At 38.6% G+C, this 26,822-nt stretch overlaps 1 protein-coding gene across 1 annotated transcript in view; it reads left to right on the forward strand.

Moving 5' to 3' along the window:
• LOC136876872 (box C/D snoRNA protein 1) overlaps nucleotides 1-26,822 on the forward strand; it is a 63,744-nt gene that overhangs the window by 459 nt on the left and 36,463 nt on the right. The window contains exons 3-4 of the mRNA XM_067150632.2: nucleotides 35-129; nucleotides 19,875-20,050. Coding sequence (XP_067006733.2) covers nucleotides 35-129; nucleotides 19,875-20,050 — 271 coding nt within the window. The remainder of the gene's footprint in view (nucleotides 1-34; nucleotides 130-19,874; nucleotides 20,051-26,822) is intronic.

A 26,822-nucleotide genomic window follows, 5' to 3' on the forward strand; every position in this document is an offset into this window, starting at 1 on the left:
GTTAATATTACATTTTAAAATATGTAACTTACAGATTACAGGTTGCTAGAGGAAGTGACCCGTTCAGTCGATTCATATGTAAGAGATCCGCTGAAGAATTACACAAGACAGTTCAAAGACTTGCCTGTGGTAAGTGATCTGTGTTCGTATACTACTACTACTACTAACAACTTACTACTACCCTACATTGTTACTGATTAACAGTCTGCCTGGTGGCCATGATGCTTAAGGCGTCACTGTGGTTAGTAGGTTCCAGTCCTGCTGGTCCAAAAAAATGTCACCATCAGAATGTTGGCTGGCAAGGTAGAAGAGCTGGTGGTAAAAGTTTAGACTTACTCACGCAAGTTTATAACATACCGGTAGTAATCATGGCTGACGGTGGGCGAATGGACACTGCCATTGGTTGAAGGCTAGTCCAATGAAATGTCGTTCCCATAATTCAATGCAGGAAGAAATTATGACCAATTTACGCCATGAAAAGACCTAAGAGTGAGGCAATGTAAAGGAATAACCATATGAAACAAATAAGATTAACAATATCTGGCTATCTTGAAGTATGGCAGTGACATTTCATAGGGCAAATCTTCGGGCGATGGCACAGTCCATTCGTGCCACCGCCAGCCACGATTATATAAGAACATGTTGAAATAGTTGAGACGTTTCGATGCAGTAATTACGATTCTAAACACTACAAACCATACAAAGAAAGTATTTTTTCTAGCACTGGCATACCAAACACATTCCCGACCCCCTTGTACTCGGCGACAACATGAAAAAACACGATTGACAGATGCACTGCTGCCTAGACGTGGAGGTGCTATGTACGAAGAAAGATGTAGTAGGCTTTGCTGATATCAATTGTATCATTTCCTGACCAGTAACCCACATAGAATGCCGTGGTGTAGTAATGTGAAAAGAAAGGTGATTGTGGTCCAGGGCTAAGTACCGTAACATGTGAAGAGAAATGTAATTGTGGTCCAGGGCTAAGTATCCTAACATGTGAAAAGAAAGGTAATTGTGGTCCAGGGCTAAGTACCGTAATATGTGAAAAGAAAGGTAATTGTGGTCCAGGGCTAAGTACCCTAACATGTGAAAAGAAAGGTAATTGTGGTCCAGGGCTCAGTACCATAACCAATCCAGACCAATGGTCTTATCCATGCCCTACCCTAACTGGGGGCTTACCCCCCTCCCAGATCCCCTTTGCTAACAGATGGACTAGTTCCTAAGTACAGTGGTTGGCAGCTTTGTGCTTCGTCATCGGCGAGTCATACCGCGCATAGATATTGCCGATGCAAGCGGTAACCATGGCACTAATGCTGCGTGAGATGGACTGAACTTTTAATGAGCTGGTGATATACAGTTGGTTACGGTACACATTCATGCTATCTCCAGTTCACTTGTAGGCGCCGTGGTATGCTATTTGATATGTTCATTACGCCTACAAGGAAGGAAAAGAGGTGCGAAAATACTAGGTTTTTGTACTATTACTTGCCACAGAGATATATCTCACTTTATACCCGACCCCATAGAGAAACAGGACATGGGTTGGACACACATTGTTACTGATTAATGCAATGGTAAGCATTCTAAATGACAAATATAACATGGCTGTGATATTGTCACATTGATTGTTACATGCTCCATATTTCATTGTTCCTCCTTTGTAAGTAAGAAAGTGGTAATTTAGAATGTTTGTGTAACAGGCTCATTCCTGTCATGAATACGACAAACATTACTTTGTAAAAGTACCATAATTTGAGTGAATGTAGAGCAGGGTCAGCCAACTGCATGTGCATGTGATGTCAGGTAACACGTCACACACTGCTCGGGCAGCGAAACGAAGTACTTAGTACTGTAACTGAGAAGTGAAGGCTGGAGGGGCGAGGGGAAACACAACGTCATTCGTAGGGGGAGGCCCAAGGGCTGCAAGTACAATGCAGTATGTGTAGTACATATTTCTCTCTACATATTTTATTGTAATGTAACTTTGTTATGAAGTAGCATAAGAGTTATAAAGCAACTTTATTTCTACATATACAAAATAAACTTGTTTCCTTTCGGTGCATCTTTGGAACTAATATGGAACAAAAAAAGTTGCTGTGTTTTACAATATCATGCACTGTAAAAAGAGTGCTAATAATAACAAACAGTACAGTTTTACAACAAAAATAGTACAAAGATTAATCTGTCAACTCAAAACGTACTTCCTACCTCATATCGATACTCAGTTGCCACTCATGGGTTTCCTTGATTTTTGTAGTCTTTTTCATTGACTAGTTTTTCAATATTTGGAGTTAATGTTTGAGAAACAATAAGTTTAAGAGCACACTTCAAATTGTGATCTGACAACTGGCTTCTCTCTTTTGGTTTGGTTGTTTTTAAAATAGAAAATACTAGGCATACATAGAACCGATATTACTCAACATTCTTGCTGCAAACCTATGCAATCGGGGAAAACTTTTTTGTGAAAAATGTCTATAAAAGTAACATAAATCCTTCTTATTTACAAATTTATCTCTTAGTTCTCTATCACATTGCAAATCTATTAACTCTAATTGTAGGTCTGGATCAACTTTATCTACAACAACTGAATATGGCGTGGTTAAAAGTTGAAAATCAGTTTCCAGACACTCCAAATTGTTAAATCTGGAATCAAATTCCAAATAAAGGTTTTTTTTTTTTTTATTTTTATGATTTTGACCTACCTATCAATATCCTCAGCTGTAGCACATTCAAACACTGTAAGCAGTTATTGAAAATGTGGAATAGTAATGTTCATGAACTGACGCTCCCACATACACAATTTTAATTTGAACAACTTCACTCTATCAAACATTTCTGTAATTATTAAACCCTTTCCCTGGAGAGAAACATTCAGAATGTTCATATGACCTGTTAAATCTGCAAGAAATGCGAGGTCACAAATCCACCTACTATCTTGTAGTTCGGGGACTGGCACATTTTGTTGCTCCATAAATGTAGCTATTTGTCGTAGTTGAAAAAACACATTGAGTACTTTGCCTCGACTAAGCCAGCGAACAGCACAATGATAAGGCAAATCACCAAGTTCACTGTCATTTTCTGCTAGGAATTCCTTGAATAGCCGATGACGTAAGGTCCTTGATCTTATGAGGTTAGTAATTCTAACCACTGCTATATCTTGTCGTAGTTGAAAAAACGCATTGAGTACTTTGCCTCGACTAAGCCAGCGAACAGCAGAATGATAAGGCAAATCACCAAGTTCACTGTCATTTTCTGCTAGGAATTCCTTGAATAGCCGATGATGTAAGGTCCTTGATCTTATGAGGTTAGTAATTCTAACCACTGCGGTCATTTCATTGTTCAGTTCAATGCTTTTTGCACATAGATTTTCTAAATGTAAAATACAGTGAATTGGAACAACTGTGTGAGCTATATTGAGAGTCTTCATTTTTTGTATTATGAGCCCAACTACTCCAGAATTGCGTCCTACCATAGAAGGTATTGCTATTGAAACTATTTTGTTCCATGGTAAGGAAGCATTTTCAACAACACTTGCAATACAGTTGAAAATGTCGATGCCTTTCGTGGTATTCTTCATAGACACTGAATCCAGTAGTTCCTCCCAAATTGTAAGATTTTCGTGAACCCCTCGTATGAAAACGAGGGCCGTGTCGGAAATATCTGTGCTCTCGTCAATTGCTAAGGAGTATGCCCGGAAGCTTTTTGTCAGTTCTAATAATTGTAGGTAGACATCATCAGATAGGTCTTGAATTCTTCTCGACACTGTGTGCGCGGACAAGCTGGTAGCTTCAAACTCATCAATGATATTTGGACAAAACTCCTCACCTGCTAGAATTAAACATTCCTTTACGAATTCACCATCACTGAAAGGTTTAAGTTTCTTTGCAATTAAATATGAAATTTTATAATTCAGTCGAACTGCTGACTCGCTGACAGTCAGGGCTGCCAACATGCTCAGTACTCCCTACACGTGCCACGGGTAGCCTGAGGATGGCGCCAGCTCTACTTTAGATTCTCATTACTATTCTGTTCAGCTGCCTGCTAGCCACTCACTGCACAGCACACTGGCGTTGTGAAGTTAGTCCTCTGATTTTAACCCTACCCTCTCATACCTTCGATATGCCTGTGTGATGTCACAAATGAAATTGGGCATGAGGAATTGCAAGATACTTTTAAAATAGGGCAGAAATCACACCTAAAATTTCCACATTCCTCCACATCAGTGTTACAAAATCCAACCAATCAGGTGATAGGAAGAGGCAAAGCCGATTTGGAAACACATACACACACTTTCTCTCTCTCTCTCTCTCTCTCTCTCTCTCGTACGTTAGTATTATCCATAACCACCCCTCTCCAATGCATTTAGAAGGAGTAAATCTCTTACTGTCAAAGAAGATAAGCTGAGATGGACATGGTTGAACCAGTATATGATTTTGTTACATACAAGCTTTTAGGCCTCACAAGTCACTATCAGTAATCTATATATATAAAATAAGAGTTTTGTCTGTACATTGCTCAGAATTTCAAAAGGATGGCATTTCTGTACCAGCCGTGCCCACAGTAACAAGGAAATGCACTTTTTACTTTTCCGTAATTTCTGTCTGTCTGTCTGTCTGTCTGTCTGTCTGTCTGTCTGTATGTATGTACACGCATCACGAGAAAACGGCTGAAGAGAATTTAATGAAAATCGGTATACAAAGTCGGGTAATATGTCGCTATAACCCAAGCTATAAATAATTTTACTCACGCTGAGTGAAATGGTAATTTAGGGGAAGGTCTAAAATTTGATTCTCAAATATTTGTTATTAATGGTCGTATCTTAACGAAAATCGATAGGGGAAGTCGAGGAATAAGTCTCTACAATCTAGGCCATAACTAATTGTATTCACGCTGAGAAAAATGATAGTTTAGGGGAAGGCATACAGTGGAATTCTCAAATATGTATGTTATTAGTGGTCCTATCTCAATGAAAATCGGTATGCAAAGTCGGAGAATAAGACGCTATAATCTAGGCCATAAATAATTTTATTTACGCTGAACGAAATGGTAGTTTAGGGGTAGGCCTAAAATTTAATTCCCAAATAATTATGTTATTAGTGGTTGTATCGATAAATACTACGTAAGATATGTAGTATTATATTTCCGATTATTTATGTCTTATACATTGTTACCATACCGGCTATGATCACAGACATTCATGAATTTGGATTTTTATTACTAAGTCCTTATCAGCGTCGAGTCACGAGAAAATGGGTAAACAGGATTTAATGAAAATCGGTATGTAAAGTCGAAGAATAAGGAACTAGAGTCTACGCTATAAATAATTTTATAAGACGCCCTAATATCACAGAGTCTAAAGAAAACTAAATGTGAAGAACTACAATGAAGAAAGCTTATAAAATTGATCAACAGTAACATTACATTGACCATTGTTTGTTGTGATGTGCTTTGTCTTCTGTTTCCATTCATCTCCGATAAATATTGTCCGGCTCCATGGCTAAATGGTTAGCGTGCTGGCCTTTGGCCATAGGGATACTGGGTTGGATTCCCGGCAAGGTCGGGAATTTTAACCATCATTGGTTAATTTCTCTAGCACGGGGGCTGGGTGTATGTGTCGTCTTCATCATCATTTCATCCTCATCACGACGCGCAGGTCGCTTACGGGTGTCAAGTCAAAAGACCTGCACCTGGCGAGCCGAACATGTCCTCGGACATTCCCGGCACTAAAAGCCATACGCCATTTCATTTCCGATATATAGGATTACTGCTGCGTACCGAGTATTTTTTTTAACATTTGCCTTACGTCGCACCGCCACAGTTAGGTCTTATGGTGACGATGGGATAGGAAAGGGCTATGAGTGTGAAGGAAGTGGCCCTGGCCTTAATTAAGGTACAGCCCCACCATATGCCTGGTGTGAAAATGGGAATCCACGGAATAACATCTTCAGGGCTGCCGATAATGGGATTTGAATCCACTATCTCCCGGATGCAAGCTCACAGCTGCGTGCCCCTAACCACACAGCCAACTCGCCCAATTGTAGAAATGGAACAGTCTGCCTAAATACTGGCGGGAAGTACCTGGGGAGTTATGTAACTTTCTTCTTTAGCATGCCATTCCTCTGTTTCATAAATTTTCCGATACTAAAGGTACGTAAACACACTGGTTCATCATAGTATTCAAGCTATTCAATCCCTACTCTGAGGCACTGATTGGAATGTGAAGTGTGCATATTTAACGGAATAATAGCAGAGAAGTGTTCACGGCTGTCTGTGGCCTGGTCATTCCAGCTCGGGGACACTGTACTGTGATAACATTGCTTTTAATCGCTACATTCCTACTGACGTTTTTGTAATGACCTATGTTGACTTCAGTTAGGAAAACCACAAAGTCAGTCTTTCTGAGAACCCCGTAGCGAAGCACGGGTACATCAGCTAGTTTTCTCATAAATACTAACCCAACTGCCACTGCCAGTAATTTTTACGGTGACAGTAATAAAAATTAAGGTCGCTGCATGACCTAATCAAACAGTGCTTTGCAGTAAACCAGAATCTAACCCATCGCTCACAGTACTTTTCGGTAAACGAGAACATAATCAGTCATTATGACCCTGTGGGATCATTGAGAAAGGGGTTTATAGCCCTCCCTGGACGTGTCGTGACTAACACTAATAAGTATTAATGTCACGGCATAATTTAACATTGCTTTCCGGTAAGCCATAATCTAGCACTAAGCCAGAGCTTGACTAGTCGCTAAGTGATTGAAAGAAATCAGCTTCATTTCCCATATCAAATCGTATTTACATTAAACCAAATTAAACCAAACAACAAAACTCACTTCAGAAAAGAAAAGCAGCTGTAGAGAACATTTTTTAAAAATAAGATGTAACATCGATATGATAAAATCCTTTTCTAAAACTTAAAAAAAAAATGAACAATTAAGAAAAACATATTACTCGCACACTTTTTAGTGATAGATTTTTGTACAGGGGTGAGGAGTAAGGAGGGAGCTCTCCCGGTTCCAGTAATACTGCCAACTGAATGGAGATGAAATCTGAATTGAATCGATAATATGATTGATCGATATGAATTTTCTAAACCTTTATTATCTTAAGCCAACAACTGTGTCATACACACATTATATAACATGTCTCGTTGCGAACCTTGTTCCTTGTTAATATGTATGCAAATGGTACCTATTAATAGAACCACTAAAATAGTAAAAACTAATCTTTCCAAATTCAGTAAATTGACTGTAGGTGAGATAGACGAGTTTGTTCAGATCCTCAAATTTACATTAAATAATATTTTCTTCACTTTTAATGATACTGTATACCAACAGAAGGGTCTTCCTGTGGGATCACCAGCCTCGGGAATCCTCGTTGACATTTACATTGATTTTCTTGAACACACATCCTATGCAAAATAACAGTATCAAACACTGGACACGCTAAGTTGATGACACTTTTATTTAGATTCCCATACTATAGACTGCAATACAGTACTTTAATTTCTTAGTAGTTTTGACCCTCATATAAAGTTCACGATAGAATCCAAAACAACAACTCTTAATTATATCAATCTATCACTCGCAGTCATAATAAAACCCCTTCCTTTGATATTTACAAGAAGCCCACTCACACAGTTAACACAATTCACCAGACTTCTCTACACCTGGGGATGCAGGCGAAGGCAGCTTTTAATAGTATGATTTTCAGAGCACTTGCTATTCCTTTATCCCGTAAGAATTTTAGGAAGGAAATTAACACCATTTATACAATAGCTGGATGCAATGGTTTCAATAAAGCCTTTTGTGAACAAAATTCTTAATAAATTTAGAAGTAAACCCAAGACCACCTCGGAAAAAGAACCTCCCCCTAAAAGAGAATTTTACCACATTTACCTTTAACAATAATAACATATATCCGATTTTTAAAAAAAGTTAAAAATAGCTTTCAAGACCACTCACAACAATGCTAAAATAGTTTATGATTCCCGCACCTTCAATGGCAACAGCAAATTTATGAACTCTGGGATATACAAATTTAAGTGCCAGTCTTGTTTTTCAACGTACGTAGGACAAACAGGCCATAGTTTCAATATAAGATACACCGAACATCTTGATGCCTTGAAGTATAACTTCTACTCAGCCATGAGAAACATTGTAAGGAACAAAATCATAAATACACAACAATTGACCAGGACTTAAAGATTTTATATTATGAACAGAAGGTCCCTTACTCAGTATACTGGAGAATATTTATATCAGTATTGACCAATAAAACAATTCCTCACACAACCTAAATGAAGTCAACGAGAAGAAAAATGTATTATTGGAAACCTTTGTCCCGCTCCTCTGTCAACAATTTATTAATAAAAAAAGTTACACTACCAACGCTCCAGAACTAGATCCACCCTTCCCTCCTTCCGTACCTTACTCCTCCTCCTTCCCCTTTCCTCTTCCCCACCCAACCACATCAGCACAGATGTAAGCTATACAAAAGCTTAGTGTCAATGTGACATGAGACTGACAAGGTCGTACCACTTGAGACGACATACCTTTTAACAGGTAAGTTGATTGAGCCTTTTCTTTTCACACGATATTTTTGGTTTTGGTTTCATCCATTCATTCTCTTTCTTCCCATTACAGGTGATCCACACTTATTAATCCCGCTGCACAACACAGTGTCTCACTTTTTAAAAAGAATCAGCAAGTTTTATGTCAATCCAACGATTTTTCAGACGAGAGAATTTTTTTTTTACCTCAACATGTTTTTACTTTGTCAATTATGATCATTGTATTTTAATTCCACTTCATCAGTATTTTTAATTTGTTTGTGTAGTGTAGTAATTGAACTTCTACTGAGGATGGCCTTTAGATTAGGCCGAAACTTGTATAGATATCATCCCATCTAATATAGATGGTTGTTTTGTATTGAAAAGGAGGATCATATAAATACTTTTTATTTGTAAAGTGATAATTTCAATTATTGTAAAGTGATAACCATCAATACGGAATGAGATTTGTAACGTGCAATAAGTAGATCCATCTTCCCTTCCCATTTCACTGCCCCACCCAACTCTCCTCACATATTTTAGTTATTTTTATCTTCTTAAATTAGTTTTGTTTTAAAATCAATAATTTAGCCCTGGAGACAAGACTTTCACACGTGCAGAACGACTGTCTTTTGTTTACATGCTTGCAGACTTCTCTGGAAGGATGTTGTCAAGCGGTGCTCAATGCTGCCAACCTCTTTACTTAGCAACTGATGAGTGAGTGGTGCTTCGATTGGTGGTGGTGGTGGTGGTGGTGATTATTGTTACACCATTGATCTGGACTGGTTCTTGCCATGCAAATGGTTAAGGTAGGACCTGGACAAGACCATTGGTCTGGATTGGCTCTTGTCGTGTGGACGGTTAGGATAGGATCTAGACAAGACCGGAGATATAGGGACAAGCAAAGGGGCGCTTTTATTGTGCTGGGGTTGGTAACGGATTATGATTATCATAATTGATGGGAATGAGATCACGTGCCACTTTATGTTGGCCAGTAGGAATACAAGTAGCTACTTCAGCAATCAAATGGCATGTAATACTCTTCATTAGGTTATAAAAGTAAATGTATTTCTGTGGGCAGGATGGTGGGTTCCTGGACATCGCTATGAACACATTTCTCCTCTGAGACGCATTCCAAGTAAGATTTCATTCATTTCCGCTTATAATGTTAGAAAAATCTTGTCTCAAGGGCTTGGAGTTTTACCTTTTAAGCATAACAAAGGTAATATTTCAGCATGGTTTTTTGAGAAGAAAATTATGTGTAGTTTCACCAAAGCAATGTTATGTAGCTGAAGGTGTTCCTGAGGAATGAAACATGTTCTACAAATACTATATATTTGCTTAAAGCAAATATATAGTATCAAACAGGTGAAAATTTACTTTTATTGATTTAATGTAGTCACTAAATGACCATGTGGGGTCTCCACTTCTGTAGTATAACGGTTAGCGCAGTTAGCTGCCATCCTCTGAGGACCGGGTTTGATTCCCTGAACTGCCAGAAATTTAAGATTGTGGTTAAAAGATACATGCAGCTCATCTCAATTGTGGGTGTGCTTAAGAAGTGCTGCACCACCTCAGAATTAGGGCATGAAAGTGAAGCTTCCACGGTGTGTAGAATTATTTAGGTCTTTTTCCGAGTTAAACCGTGGTGTTGTTTTCTGTACATTCCATACAGTTTGCCGATGTTTCAAATACATTGCAGTATTCTTTGTCAAGGCGACTGAAATACCCCTACTTGATCCGAGGTAATCAGTCTCTCAGGTATCAATCACACTATGAGAGTGGCTCCTGGCCTTGGCCTTATATATCCTATCCTCTCTGGCTGACGTAAGCCCCCTCTCTTTCTCGTGAGAATTCTGGAACGTGTGTGTCACAGCCAGGGATGAGACTTACCTGCACTTTTATGTAATTAGAGGTTCATCCTGCGTGTTTATGTTGAGGTCTGTATCTCTTAATCTATGTATGATAGGCATCCAAGAATTGCTGATTTTATATCTTTCTAAATTCATATTGTTCGGGTGTTTCTTGATTTAGATAGCCTCACGGATTTTCCTTTCGAGATTCCAAGGTATAGCTGCTATGATCTTGGTCTTGTCAATTCATATTCAAATATAAATTTAGAAGGAGGATATAAAATCAGCAATTTTTGGATGCCTATCATACATAGATTAGGAGATAGAGACCTTAACATAAAAATGCAGGACGAACCTCTAATTGCATAACAGCGCAGGCAAGTCTCACTACCTGGCTGTGACAAATACCGTACGTTCCAGAATTCTCACGAGACAACCATAGGGTTTATGTCAGCCAGAGGGGGTATGATATTTAAGGCCAAGGTCAGGAACCACTCTCGTTGTGTGATTGCTGCCTGGGAGACTGATTACCTCTGAGTAGGGGTATATCAGTCGCCTTGACAAAGAATACTACAATGTATTCGAAGCGTCAGCAAACTGGATGGAATGTACAGAAAACAACAACAACACGGTTCAACCTGGAAAAAGAACTAAATAATGAATTTACAGTTTACCATGTGTGGTCATTGGGGTGGGGGCTCTCATGGTACAACTTCAGTAAAAGTGCTAGGGTAGCACCTCTAGAGCACACTATAACATGCACAGGGGGCGATGCTACCAGTTAATGAGGAAAAGCCTTGTGAGAGGTGGGTGAAGACCTTTATTGGTCTGCGCACATCCTTGATAGTGGCAAAAACCAAGGGTGCTCAGCAAAGAGTGTCTTGAAAGGAGCATGGCTCTACCACTGTTTCGTGACAGACCATTGCTTTAATCAGTAACAACCGGGCAAGTTGCCCGTGCGGCTAGGATTGCAGAGCTGTGAGCTTGCATCCGGGAAATAATGGGTTCGAACCCCGCTGTCGGCAGCCCTGAAGATGGTTTTCCATGGTTTCCCATTTTCACACCAGGCAAATGCTGGGGCTGTATCCTAATTATGGCCATGGTTGCTTCCTCCCCACTCCTAGGCCTTTCCTATCCCATCGACACCGTAAGACCTATCTGTGTCGGTGCGCCGTAAAGCAAACAGCAAAGAAAAATAATCAGTAACAATATTATGTAAGACTAGCTGATGTACCCGTGCTCTGCTACAGGATTTTCAGAAAGACTGGCTTCGTTGTTTTCCTAACTGAAGTCAGCACAGGTCATTACAAAAACGTCAGTAGGAAAGTAGTGATTAAAAGCAATGTTATCATATAAAATACTTGACCAAATGAAAAATTGTACATTTTCTCACTTTTAACGAACAGTACTTGGGTGCCGATCTAACAGTCCAAAGTTCCAGAACTGGAATGACCAGGCCACAGATAGCCGTAAACACTCTTCTGCCCTTATTCCGTTAAACATGCACTCTGCTTATTCCAATCAGTGTCTCAGAGTAAGGATTGAATAGCTTGAATGCTTTGATGAACCAGTGTGTTACGTACCAGTAGTATCAGAAAATTTGTGAACCGGAAGAATGGCATGCTACAGAAGAAAGTTATCGAACTCCCAGCTACTTCCCGCCAATATTCAGGCAGGCTGTTACACTTGGTATGACCGGGCGAGTTGGCCGTGAGGTTAGGGGCTCGCAGCTGAGAACAAGAGTTCCAAATGGAAACTGCAAAAAAATCTCCGCTAGTGCACAGGAATCAAAGAAGTGAGCAACATAAGGGTAAAAAAAATTACAGAAACAAACTTAAAAATATATCTTGCCCGATTTCCTGCGATACTTTGCCTCTGGAACGTCTCTTCATAAGGTCCAGCAGTAGTCGGACAACATAGCAGTGCTCCAAGTGCCTAGATAACATTTTCCGTAGGAGAAATATCCTGTTGGAACCGTTCGCCAGGTTCGTCACTAACAGTGCCAAGGTTATCTGGGAAGAAGTCCAAATGATCGTAGTTTAAGTGATGTATTACATCCCATGTAGTGGTATGATCTCAGTAGTTCCTGTACAATATTGCGATAGCTTTCTGCCTTGTGGTTGCCTAGAAAGTTCGTGCACTTGTGAAAGACAGCCACGCCATATTTTCAACACCACTCAACAAATCAGGGAAATGTTCGTTAGTCATTAGTTCCCTAATTTGTGGTCGTATAAATATTCCTCCCTTTATTTTTGCTGCATGATCGTAGGGAACTTCTCTTGCAAGTACTTGAAAAAATGAAATGAAATGGCGTATGGCTTTTAGTGCCAGGAGTGTCCGAGGACAAGTTCGGCTCGCCAGATGCAGGTCTTTTGATTTGACGCCTGTAGGCGACCTGCACATCATGATGAGGATTAAATTATGATGAAGACGACACATACACCCAGCCCCTGTGTCAGCGAAATGTCAGGTTAAAATTCCCGACCCTGCCAGGAATCGAACCCGGGACCCCTGTGGCCAAAGGCCAACACGCTAACCATTTAGCCATGGAGCCGGACTTGCAAGTACTTGAATGTATATGATGTTTTGTCTATAGCTTTGACTAAGTTTTTGGCAGACCCAATTTAATGTTCAGTGGAGGTAGATACACATTGTAGGAGTCAACAAGAGGAGTGTTCACCACATTTCTCCGTCTAGGCAGTAGTTCATTCCGAGCAGGTCAGTTTTTCCCATAGTAGTGGTTTTGCCTGTCCCTGCTGTCTCACTCTCATAGAAAGCAGCAGTAGTTTGTATACCCTAACTGCATGCCAAGCAGAATTGCAATTACCTTGAGATCTCCACATATGTGCCATTTGAAGTTCTCATATTGGATAAGTGTGATTAACCGTTTAAAGTTTTTATGTCTCCTTCAGGTTAACTGCGTGAGCAATCGGAACAGAAGGAAATTTGTTCTCATTGTGGAGAAGTACTGCTTGGAAACTTTGCTAGTATGTATGAACAAGCGCCACTCATTTACACACTGAAATCATGGTCTAGAGTCTCCATAATGGAGTCAATATCATTACAAGAACCATGTTACCTTCCTTGGAGAAATATTCAGAAAAAACAGTATGGTAGTCATGAAAAATACTCACGTTCCACGACAAAGAAGATTCCATCCTTTTAATTGCAATGCTAAAAGCTCAGTTTGTTGCTTCGACAAATTTAAATCACGAACAAGATCATTGAGATCCCCTTGAGACAAAAAGTGTGGTTCATTTGACTCTACAGGGCCCAAATGTTGGGTCGGCATGAAAATCTCTTCCTCAGTTTTCTTTGATTTTGTCACTGTATTCACCTTCACTCACTGTCACATTTGCTGGAGGTACTGGTACTGGTAATTCTTTACTGTGACAACCCGGCCTTATAGCAGATTTTAATTTAGGATACTGCACAGTTCTCTTTGTTTTCAAGGTGATTCCAGCTACTTATTTATTTACATGGCGTGACTTAGGCAATGAAGCCTGCTATGCTGCCAGACCATGTCTTTATAATGTTATTATTAATACAACTTCCCCCATTAGGAGGTTGCCACAAGGACAAAGTATGCCAACTACACAGTATTTTGTCTTCTAAGTTACTGGTAAGTTTGCTAGTGTGCCAGATAGAAATAACCACCACAAGGCTCAGGAATAAATTTGCAATGAATTTGGGATATGGCATGATATATGGTTCTTCAAATGTTGTATAGATGATTGCGGAGTATGGTTACTGAACCTTGTATTATGGCTATAGCGATGTCATGAAGTCGTGTCTGGTTGAGACTGAGAGAATCCCATAGCTGTACAAGTAATTTAGGGATTGTGCCTTGAGCTGAGATCATGAGTCCATGGACGGAAATATTGTCTTATAGTCCTTATAGTAGTTCATGGTTGGCTGGTAAATCGACTTCTTTTCAGCGTCCATCTCTTCGGCCTGGCCGATGTGCCACTCGAAGCGTATTGTGGGATCTAAGATTACTCCTTGCTTGCTAGCTGGCTGAAAAGCTATCATGTCAATACGCCTGTTACTCCCGCCGGTAGCTAGGCGAGAGACCTCTTCGTGCACCGTGAAACTGTGATCCCTCAACGAGGTCGCAATCGTGTGTCGTATTATATGATGGTGGGAATTTCTCAATACCTTCCCGTGAGGATAGGCACCCGAGACATGGGCAAGAGTTTCGTGCTCTCTGTGGCAACACCGACAGAGTGTGTTGTCCTGGGACCTTCCCGGCACGGATTGAACGGCGCACACATTCACTGTCATCTTGATGGCCCCTCTCCATTCCGCACAGGATAAGCCTCGGTGATCTCTTATCCATTTGTTCCCTGGCATGTATTCCTGGAAGAGAACTTCTCTTATATACTGTTTAACAATATATTACACACACACACACAGTATAATTTGGAAGGACATTAGAGAAGCTGGATTGGATGTGGCAGAAGTAATGGACCAGGAAAAGTGGTAGGACAGAAAGGAGTGGAGCAGGCTTGTTAACCACACCCGGGCGACTGGAGTGGGACATTGATGACTGTATAATACTAAACTTTACACTTAGTTATAAAATCACATTAAAGGAAAGAAATGTAAATAAAATAATCCAGAATAAATAAAATTGTCCTAATGCATCAATGAAAACAAATTTAGTAATACTTGGTGATAGATGGAATGAAATAACAAAAGAGATAAACAGGATTCATGTATTTACACTCAACTTGATTCGTCCAAGTACTGCTGCGAGCATTTCTTTTTAAATACTGGCTCAGATAGTGTCCCTTAGGTCATTGGGCAACAAATTCCATGTTGGAATTGTACTGACAGCAAAAGAATTATTGTAGAAGGTGGATCTGTAATTTGGTATTTTGAGAGTTAGGTTAGCTGCAGCTCTGGTCGGGATGTTGTGAATGGTTTAGAGCAACTGGAAAAAAATCTGTTAGATAAGAGGGTGTCTGCTTGTATATTATTTTGTGGAGTAGAAGCAACGAATGATAGTTATGACACTGGTTTAGTTTAAGCCAATTTAGTTCATAGAATGCAGGGGTTATATGATGAAATTTTGGAATGTTCAATATAAAGTGGACGCAAGCATTCTGAGCTCTCTGAAGTCTATTAGAGAGGGTGCCACTTAGTCTGCTGTACATGATGTCACAGTAGTCAAATAAAGGCATTATTAGCTGTTGAACGAACAGCTTTCCGACCTTAAGAAAGGAAGTGAATACTCTTTGGCATATAGCGGTTTCGTGTTCTGTCCAAAAGATATAAATTTCTTGATGATTGATCCGTATTGAACTGTGATCACGGTAATACTTTTTTTTTTTTTTTTTTTTTTTTTTTCATTTTGCTACTTGCTTTACGTCGCACCAACACAGATAGGTCTTACGGCGACGATGGGACAGGGAAGGGCTAGGAGTGGGAAGGAAGTGGCCGTGGCCTTAATTAAGGTACAGCCCCAGCATTCGCTGGTGTGAAAATGGGAAACCACGGTAAACCATCTTCAGGGCTGCCGACAGTGGGGTTCGAACCCACTATCTCCCGAATACTGGATACTGGCCGCACCGAATATACCGAATAAAATAAACAATGTACAGACACAATGGTCTTAAACTGTATGCACAACCCATAGAATTCAAGTTGGGATTTGTGTGATTTGCTTTATGGCTGATGATGACCTACAGTTAGGTCTAAACTAGTCCCTGAAGGGAGATGTAATGTAAACATTGCATAGTTTGTATTGAAAAGTTGGACCTTAAAAATAAAATATTTAACTATTATTGTTCTGTCCAGTCTTTGTTTTTGTCCATTAAACCTAAATCTTTAACTTTGTTTTCAAAAGGGATAATGATTTAATTTAATATTATTGGGTAGATATCTACATTCGTTAAGTGATAATGGGTCTTGGATGTACCTATCATTGTAGCTTGAGATTTCATGGGGTTCATTCCGAGTCCATTTAATCTAGTCCACATTTCAATGCGCGTAAAGTCACATATAGCTTCATGAATACCTGTTAATTTTGTGTGAGCATAGACCTGCAAATCATCTGCATTTAGATAATATTTACGGTTTTCAATATCCCTTTAATCAGCCTAACACCTGTAACTCCTGTCAAACAGCAGCATAAGTGGGGAGCCTATTTCTTGTCCTGGTCACCAGCCTTACACCTGAAATAAAAGTTCGTAGCACTTTTTTATAAGATGAGTAAGGTTTCATTTTTCGAACTTCAGAGTTAACTCTCCACATATATAACAAAAATTAATTGCACTATTTACACAGGTTTGAGTCATTTCTTCTTAATTAGCACAAAACACAAACCTCACAGACCTAGAACAAGAACAACAAGCAGACACATACAAGTCACCTTTCATGCTGTCAGAACTCTCAATGCAGAATTGCAACTGGAAAAACAAACACATCATGATCAGTATCATCCCACAATATTAAAGGGTTCCCACGCAAACTGTAATTTATGGAAAAAATGCGAGTAACAATAAATCTCAAAGTATGTTTGTCTGTGTTTTTTTCATGTAAAAACTACTTGACTGATGGAGCTCAAATTTGGCACACTTTTAATATTATTATTAATATTATTATTAATTATATACAGTCGTATCAGCACACACTTTATTAAAACATAACCGGTTTTCGGACACTAAGGTCCATCATCAGTGTTAAATTTAAATTTAATTTCACATGAGTGTGTTGTCAAAATTGGTTAAAATGAGTTTAAAATGTAGCCCTGTTGACATCAACTGTAAAAATAAGAAAAAGAAAAAACAAGTGTAAAAGTATGAAAATAAAACATATAAACTTACAATGTTGTTGTAAAAGGTATGGACATACCATAGGAAGGGCTGGCTTTTCCTCGTGCTCAGGTTGTTGGTCGAGTACTGACAAATGTTCACCTTTAAGACCGGAACCGCGCTGCAAGCACATGATGTTACGTCACTTCAAGGTTTCGTTGGACACACCTGATGTTACGTCAACTCAAGATTGTAAACAAAAGGTTGCTTTCGGCCGGTTATGTTTTAATAAAGTGTGTGCTGATACGACTGTATATAATTATTAATAATAATAATAATAAAATAACTACATCAGCACTGTTAACAAGAAATGGCTTTGATATTTTATAATGATTATAACACTTTTAATAGCTGATACCTTTGGTTAACTAACAGGGTACTTACTATCATGCTAGCTCTTAAGTGGCCTATGTAGGGAAAGAAAATGTGAAGGAGTTCCGAGGAAAGCGTACACTGGAAACCCATAAAATTGAATACACTGCCTACACAGTAGGTCCCATTGTCAGTGAAGCACACCAGATGTATCAGAAATTTGATTTGCCAGAAAAATGTTTATATGAACTTTTGTTTGTAACTCTAATAATTTCCTAGAAAAGAATGTTTCTGTTTTGGCGCATACTTTCGTGGATTGGAGTGTGATGTCCTTACTTTGAATAAATAAAATGAGCCACAAAATGGTGGAAACTGTAGCATTTAATTCTAGAACTGCTACACACATTTGTGCGCGATTCACAGTGCCCACTCACTCTCATGCCTTGTCTTTACTTTTTGCAGCAACCAAGTACAAATTATATACAACTGACTCCACTAAATGTCTTTGATTGGCAAGGAACTTGAAATGATTAAACAAATGACAAAACAGAAACATACTTGGTCACCTATCATGGAATGGAGGTTCACTGCAAGATACTGAACTAATATAACTGAGATCGTTTTAACTCTCGCTCAGTCGCAGCATTCCAGATTCATAATAATAATAATAATATTAATAATGTTATTGGCTTTATGTCCCACTAACTACTTTTACGGTTTTCAGAGATGGGGAGGTGCTGGAATTTAATCCCATAGGAGTTCTTTCATGTGCCAGTAAATCTACTGACATGAGGCCGACGTATTTGAGCACCTTCAAATACCACCGGACTGGGCCAGGATCGAACCTGCCAAGTTGCAAGTTGGGGTCAGGAGACCAGTGCCTCAATCGTCTGAGCCACTCAGCCCGGCTCCTGATTCTTAACATTCTCCAGGTTGTTATCACAAATTTTAGTGATATGTCTTGGAAACATACTGTTCTTTAGGGAACTGTTTTTGCATGATATCCATACGTACGCCAACTATCCCATATATATATATATATATATATATATATATATATATCAAAAATAAAATATTAATAAAAAATAAGTTCTCCTTTGAATTTGTACATATGCGGGCACCTATTAAAAATGCTTTATTTCATTAATATTGCTGTCATATTGGTTTTCTGTCCTTTGCCAGATCCTTTAAGACTTCGGGAAAATTACAGAGAGAGTTTCTGAGGATGTAAAAAGAGCAGGTGGGGAGTGAATGTCTGCGATTATAATGAAAAGTGCCCAACTTGATTATGGCTGGCAGGAAGCAAGGGGACATGCCATTACTGTGAAAATTCGTAACCCAGTCTTTATATGGGAAATGACGTATGGCGACTTCCCCATCGTGTTTCTGGGGTAACGCTAAGAGCTGCGTAATTTAATGAAATTTTACTCACAAGGTGTATCCTACTTCACCTAGAATTCTGTATAATTCGTAGAATTCCGTAGTGAAGCATGGGTACATCATCTAGTAATATTATAATTACCAAGCAAGTTAGCTGCGCTGTTAGGGTCGTGTAGCTGTGAGCTTGCTTTCGATAGATGCTGGGTTCAAATCCCATCGTCGGCAGACCTGAAGGTGGTTTTCCGTCGTTTCCCATTTTCACAGCAGGCATCTTAATTAAGTCCACAGTTGCTACCTTGGTAAACCTAACCCTTTCCAATCCTTCACTGCTGAAATCCTTCAATGTGTCAGTGCGGTGTTAAACCACTAGCAAAGAAAATAATTTATCTCTTTAATTTCTGTAACTTTTATAACAAAGTTTTGTGACAATAAACCAAACATTTTTGTGCCTGGGATATTTGGGAAATGGACCTAGTTTTTTAAAGTGTCACAATTCCAATAATACTCGCTCAATTTAGGCAAAATTTTATTAATTGTAGTCATATTAAACAGCAGCTTGAATTTTTATTTACTGAAAGACGTTTTAACAGAGACCATATCCTAATTAGTTGCTGAACAGTAATTATAATTATACTAATTTGCTAGTGACTGTTATTTGTAACCAGATCTTAACAGTACCTGTGTAGGTCTAACACCAAAATGACCACATGCCTATGCTATTTTTGCAGCAATTCGTGTATTATAGACTGAGGGAGGCAGTTTAGAGTGTAGGATGTAAGTGTGTTGACTGGCTTTATGCAGTCACTGACACACTGTGTGATATTATTACCCTTCTTTGTTAAAATACCAAGATAGTTCCTCTATATACATGTATTATATTTTCTAATTTTGCTTTACCCCATTTATTAATGCAAAAAATACTTAGATCTGTCTTAGAAAGTTTCTCCTGTTGCAGCATCTATATAAACTGCGTGCTGCTGCTACAAAACGAGGCACAAGACTGTTATTTTTGCCTGCAAACTTTTCACGGCATAAAGAAAATACAACATATTTGAATTGGAAGACTCAGGTGATATCATGGAGGATCGAGTGGGTGTTCTCACAAAGTGATATTAAACATATTGATAACAGGTAAATGTTAAAATTATGAGTAGAATTCATTTATAAGCTAATACTGGGATTTTCTTTAGCCTGTAATAATAATTGGACAAACTTTCATTGAGGGTATTCAGCATGGTAACATGCACATGACACCTAATGCTTTGCCCAGCATGTATAAGTAAATGAATGATAGAAAAAATTAACACACACTTTTCAAAGAAACCTGTTAGATACCCTCTAAGGAAGTTTTACCTCATGTTTATTGGTTAGAAACCATAAAATATTATTTTCTATCCCTAATGTGGATATTAATATTAATGATTGAAGAAGGTGAAATGGTATTACTGGACTTCTCTAAATGTTAACAAACGACACCTCTAAAGGCTGTCTAGAAGTGAGTGGGATGATAAAAGGAGAAAGCAGAGTTTTAATATTGAAAATGTTTTTTAGATCACACAGTATAGGGCCCCACTTCATCCAAAACGTAAAGTTAAGCTATTTCACTCAATTGTGACTAAAGTATTGAAGGTAGAGAAATTGTGAAGGTGTCAAAACACGTGTTTTGGAGAAAGAAAATTTTGGAAATTCATATGTTATTTACGAAAAACCCATAAAAAGGGCAATTTTTAATATGAACTTGTTCCACAATTATTATCCAATCTTTATTTTCAAGACCCGCATTTAGTGTTAAGAAAATGTTAAAATTCTCAAATATTTATTTCTATTCGTTTTGTTTATGGGACATGAAGAACCTATGAAAAAGATATCATAATCTTGCCAAGGATGATTCAAGGTAGAAGAGGAAATTAGAGCTCGGCACTTAGGACTAAAGTCAGATGTCGGACTCAAATGCACATCCGACCGCGGCCGCTGTAGCAGAAGAGAAACCCTGTTTTAATGACAATGTTATTTTAACCTTCAAAGTATTGAAGGTAGAGAAATTGTGAAGGTGTCAAAACACGTGTTTTGGAGTATCCTTTAGCAGTATCCTTCGGTTACAATGAGAACCCTTTTACTGATTCATGTGTTATTATGGGCAAATTCGGGCGCATTAGTTTGTATCCGTTATCAATATTCATACACTCTGCCAAATACAGATGACTCTACTCCAGCGTTAATATTGAGTGCAATCGATCATCTTCCGTATCGATTCCTCACTACGTGCGAGTGAGTTGATCTTGAGCGAGCGTGAGGTCTCCTCACAACTCCACTCCACTCATTCTCTTTGCACAACTCCGAGCCTCCAACTCATGTAAACAAACATCGGGATAATGTGTTTTTGCAATAAGCGCAGTGCCAGCAGTTGTTAACTTCTCAGGATTAAAGGCTGAAGTAAATGATTGCTTAATTTTATAACTATGTACTGAAATAAAATAAGAATGTGATACTTCTTCTTCTCGAGATACTGTGGTGTGCATAATTTCCGAGATTAGGTTATATACTTTCATGTCTTGTTAAATTTCAGAAAGGCTGTTCTTGTGTAAATTTATAGTGAAAATGTTTCATTATTCTATGGGGAGCTTGAAATATGTTTTCATAATACATGCACGGTAAACCTAGGTTAGGTAACGCCGTTTGAAGTAAGAAAATGGAAATGTTTGCCACAAGCCTCTGGAGTGATGCTATTACAATTAAACAGAATGAAAATGAATATTTGTCTTCAGACTATTGGAATTAGAAAATACGTGCTAATGAATAACCCGCTGCTTGAAAAACATCCGCAAAAATGTTTAAACAAACCGATTGTTGTTTCATACTTATTTTAATGGGGTTTTTTATGCAAGTTTGGCATCTTTCCCAACTTTTATGGAAAATTATATATAATGTTATAAGAACAACCTTAAAGTGAAATGTTTCTGCATTCACCAACAAAAATCTGTCAAAATGAACCACAAACCGTAACTACAGGGTAGATATATCTTGTTTTATTGCTGTCACTGTGTACCGGTATATAATGTACTGTATGATGATACAATTTATGTTAATACAGGCAGATGTCTCTTGAAAAGGTGTGCTTATTTTGAAACCTTGAGTTAAGGTAAACCCCCATTTAAGGTTAAAAAAATCAGGTCCCTGTAAAAACGTTAAGTAGTTGTTCTACTGTAATTATAGTAATAAATATTGTATACATTGTAAGATTTTGTTGATGAAAGCGTTTCAGTTTCTTGATGTCCCAGCGATATAGGGTCCAGGTTTCACACCTGTAGAGTAACATAGAAATAACAACAGCTTGGTACACCATTATTTTTGTGCAGATTCTTAGATCTTTATTTTGGAATACACAATGTGAGAGATGTCCAAAGGCCACATGGGCAGCTGTATTCTGTTTTTAACGTCTTTCTCAGAGGTACAAGGCGTTGAGAGAATACTCCCAAGGTACGGGAAGTGCTCCACCCTTTCCAGATCTGTGCCAGATATGGTGATATCAAAATCTGGGGAGGTGGGGGAGGGTTCCAGGAGCAGGCTGAATGTTGACAGTTAGGCCAAAACGTTCATAGGCTGTGTTGAAGAAGCAGATGACAGATTGTTGAAGCTCTTCTGGTATGTGGGCTGGTGAAGCATTATCATCTGCATATTGCAATTCTCTGACCCGGATGAAATAGGTTAATTTTTGGGGGCGAAGTCTGTCTGTTCTTTCATCAACAAAAACTTGATGCATCATGAACATCAAATGGGATGACTATATAACTAATATAGCAGTTCTCGAGAAAGCAAAGCTAAACAGTATCGAAGCCACTATCATTGGTCATCAGCTTAGATGGGCAGGCCGCATCCATCGTATGAGTGCCAGCAGACTCCCTCGGCAAATCCTGTATGGTGAATTCAGCACTGGCAAGAGGACTCGTGGTGCTCCTCTGAAGCGACATAAAAGACCAACTTAAGCAGACCATGAGAAGAGTAGATATAAACCCAAATACTTAGCATACTCTCGCATTGGATCACCCTCGCTGGCGTGCTACCATCTCGGCTGCAGTTGCACAGTTTGAGCAGGAAAGTCGAAGATAGGAAGAGGAAACTCGCCAGAGAAAGAAGCCACTTCAAACACTGCCACGCCCCCCACCTTCCAACGGATGAAACGTGTGGCCGCATGTTTTATGCAAGAATTGGTCTGATAAGCCATCAGCGCCAACTGCAGGCACGAAACGAAAACTCGTATAAGAGTATCGGCCGACAACGACAACATTGTAAGCAATCTCATGGTTTACTTCTCCTTCATGTTCTAAAAGTTCCCTTTTCCACATTTCGTGAAGGAACATTTTCAATGTTCAGTTGCTTGTCTAAAGGACTAGAACTGTGGATGGAAGATCTGTATTAATGTCCTTTGATTTTATGTGGAGATTTCAACTTTGACTTCAGGTTGAATCCTGCTGCACAAACAGTCATTACTTATTTACATGAGAAGCATTTTTTAACGTATAGTATTAAACACTTGGGGATCAGATACTCATAATGGAACAACTCTCGATGTAGTTTTCAGCAAGATGACACCACTCAAAACGATGTATTATACTTTAGCACTCACAGAGCAATACTTGTATCGGTACTCAAACAAAAGAAATCACATGTTGAGGATGTATCAATCACGAGTCTGGCAGCTGATGAAACCATTGACGTTTATAGACATCATTAGTGAGGAATTCAAGAAGCAAAATTGTTCGAAAAGAAAAAGACTCGAATACATCTGGCAAAAGATGTATTTATTTGTATACAATTATAGTAATAAATATTGTACAGTCAAAACTGGTTAGGATGTTTTTGCGGGGACCAAAAAAGATGTCATAAAGCGGGAACATGCTAAAAAATGAAAAACAACTTTGGTGTTAAATTTAAGGTTAGGTTTGAACGTAAAAATAATTACGATTGAAACAAAGAAACAAGTGTTTACAATTATAATTAATGAACGAAATGAAGAAATAATAAATTTTAAGAACACCAACATCGTAAAATTTCAAGATGTTCTTAGAAATGTGAAAAATTCACGTTGCTGACAATCATGTTTAAAGTTGTAACAGGAAAGTCCAACATTTGGGTGATTTGCACACGTTTCATGTGTGGTTTAGTATCCATTTTCTCAATTAACTTTAATTTTTCATCATCTAAAAACTGTCTAGCTTTCTTTTTCTCCATAACTGAATGTCCTGCAAACCACTATGCATAAGTACAATAGGCCTAATTTATCTATGTTGTTACACAATTCATTTACGAACGTAAAATTAAGCACCAACATGTCAGCTGTATATGTAAGTACAATATGCCAAATTTACGTACATTGTTACACGTAAGTACAGTAGGCCTAATTGACGTACACCAGTCACTCAGGCCTCTTTCAGGCGGCGCGGAGTGAAAATAGTTCATGCGTGCTATGTCCTTCATATTTCGTTGGGAGGAGGAGATGGGTACATTTTGAGGATACTTTCTCTAAATGATATCACGCTTTCCCAAACACGAGACCACTGGTATTTCTGACATTAAAGTTATTAAGTTCTCATTGTCTATTTTGGGTTCCATAATGACCGCTGTACATCACACAGGAAAAGAAAGAAGCACACAAATAACTTCTAAATTGAAAATGAAAAATAAATACTGTACGTCAAATAGGTGAGAGCGGGCCTACTTTTGTTTATCGTCGAAATCCATTTCTACTTTCTTGTAGGTACACTATCGGGTTCTGTACTGATGTCGCGAGCATGGCTGATCCGTTGTGTATGACGACATGCATAAAAACTAATGTCCAATAACAAGTAACTGTGGGCGTGGGACCGCGACTCTCAATAGGCTGCCCGCTCAAACATTTCTCCCGCGTGCTGTTACTCTCCGCCTCCGCATCATCTGGAATATTCTATTTGAACAATCACCTCTTAGTTTAGGATAGGCAGACCGGCGGCTAAAGGCGGAAGCGGGTCGAACCCATTCCATCTGAAAGAAGCCTCCTGAACGTAAAATTAAGCACCAACACGTCAGACGCAAAGATAATAAGACTGGCTTGGGACTGATGTTCCCTGCAGCTGTAGGCCGACACACAACCGCGCTCTGTGGTCATGAAATTAAGTTCTCTACCAAATCCTTACCCAGCCCAGTTGTCGCTGGCCTGTCGTGTGCACGTGGCCGGAAACGGTAATTTAAATTGCTTTTGGTGGGAGTTACAAACGTACTAAAGAGTGACGTAAATGTACTATCCAGGTTTCTTTAGCATGTATTTAATAGGACACGTCTTGGGACTTAATGATGGCGTAATAACCAGGGAAACGTGCTAGAGAGGGACGTCTTAACCAGTTTCGACTGTACATTGTAAGCAATCTCATGGTTTACTTCTCCTTCATGTCGTAAAAGTTTGTTTCCACATTTCGTGAAGGAATATTTTCAGCGTTCAGTTGCTTGTCTAAGAGACTAGAAATGTGGATTTTTTATTTGCTTCAAGTTTGTTGTTTAAGCGAACTAACAGATTATGAAACAAAATTACATCCTATTGCAACACTGCACGTCACTCCATGTTGACTTGACAAGCAACTGTCATCCAACATTCTCGGGTTTTCATTGGGCACCTCATGGCACTGTTTGATCAGTCATCAATCAATCACCAGTGATCTGCATTTAGGGCAGATGAACAGGTGACAGATTCTGTATTTGTTGTGTACTTAGTCTTTTCTTAAACGATTGTAAAGAAATTTATTGAACATCTCCCATGGTAAATTATTCCATTCTGCAACTTCTCTTCCTATAAATGAATATTTGTCCCAATTTGTCTTCGTGAGTTCCAGTTTTATCTTCATATATCGCACCCGCAGTAGAAAAGTGTCGTGTGTCAAAAAATTTGAAGTTTGAGTTACATACATCATCTGTTGTGGTCTTTTATGCTCTTTCATCCCAGAATACTGTCGAAATTTATTTTGTCAATGTTACGATTTTACTGGCGTTACTTCAGTTTTATCTATATATATATAAAATAGCTTGTCCTGACTGACTGACTGACTGATTCATCATCGCCGAGCCAAAACTACTGGACATAATGAAATGAAATTTTGGGGATACATTCATATTAAGATGTAGGTGCTCGCTAAGAGAGGATATTTGGATATTCCGTTGCTGAGGGGGTGAAAATGGGGGCGAAATTTTAAAATGAGTGTATCTATATCTCAAAACTTTAAAAGTTTACAAATGTAAAAATTGGTATTTAGAATCTTATTTAAAAATAAGGAAACACGTATTTTTTTGTTTTCAGAAAATCCCAATAGGAGGGGTGAAAAAGGGTGAAAATGGGGGAAAATGGGTTGAATGCCTTTAATCAGGATACCGGTACTTATATCTCCGAAACTGAAGATATTACAGACCTGAAAATTGGTACTTTTGATCTCTTTTAAAAATAAAGAAACACGTATTTTTTTGTTTTTGGAAAATCCAATTAATAGGGAGGTGAATTTTTAAAATGAATGAATCTATATCTCCAAACTTTTAAAGTTTGCAGATGTAAAAATTGGTATTTAGAATCTTCATTAAAAATAAAGAAACGCGTATTTTTTGGTTTTCGGAAAATCGCAATAGGAGTGAAAAGGGGTGAAAAAGGGGTTGAATGCCTTTAATGAGGCTACTTATATCTCAGAAACTGAAGATATTACAGACCTGAAAATTGGTGTTTGGGATCTCCTTTAAAAATAAGGAAACACGTACTTTTTTGTTTCTGAAAAACCCAAATGGGGGGGGGGGTGAAAAGGGGGTAATATTTTAAAATGAGTGTACCTATATCTCAAAACTTTTAAAGGATATAGATGTAAACATTGGTATTTAGAATCTCCTTTAAAAATAA

Source organism: Anabrus simplex, chromosome 1, assembly GCF_040414725.1.
Source record: "Anabrus simplex isolate iqAnaSimp1 chromosome 1, ASM4041472v1, whole genome shotgun sequence".
Classification (NCBI taxonomy): Eukaryota; Metazoa; Arthropoda; class Insecta; order Orthoptera; family Tettigoniidae; genus Anabrus; species Anabrus simplex.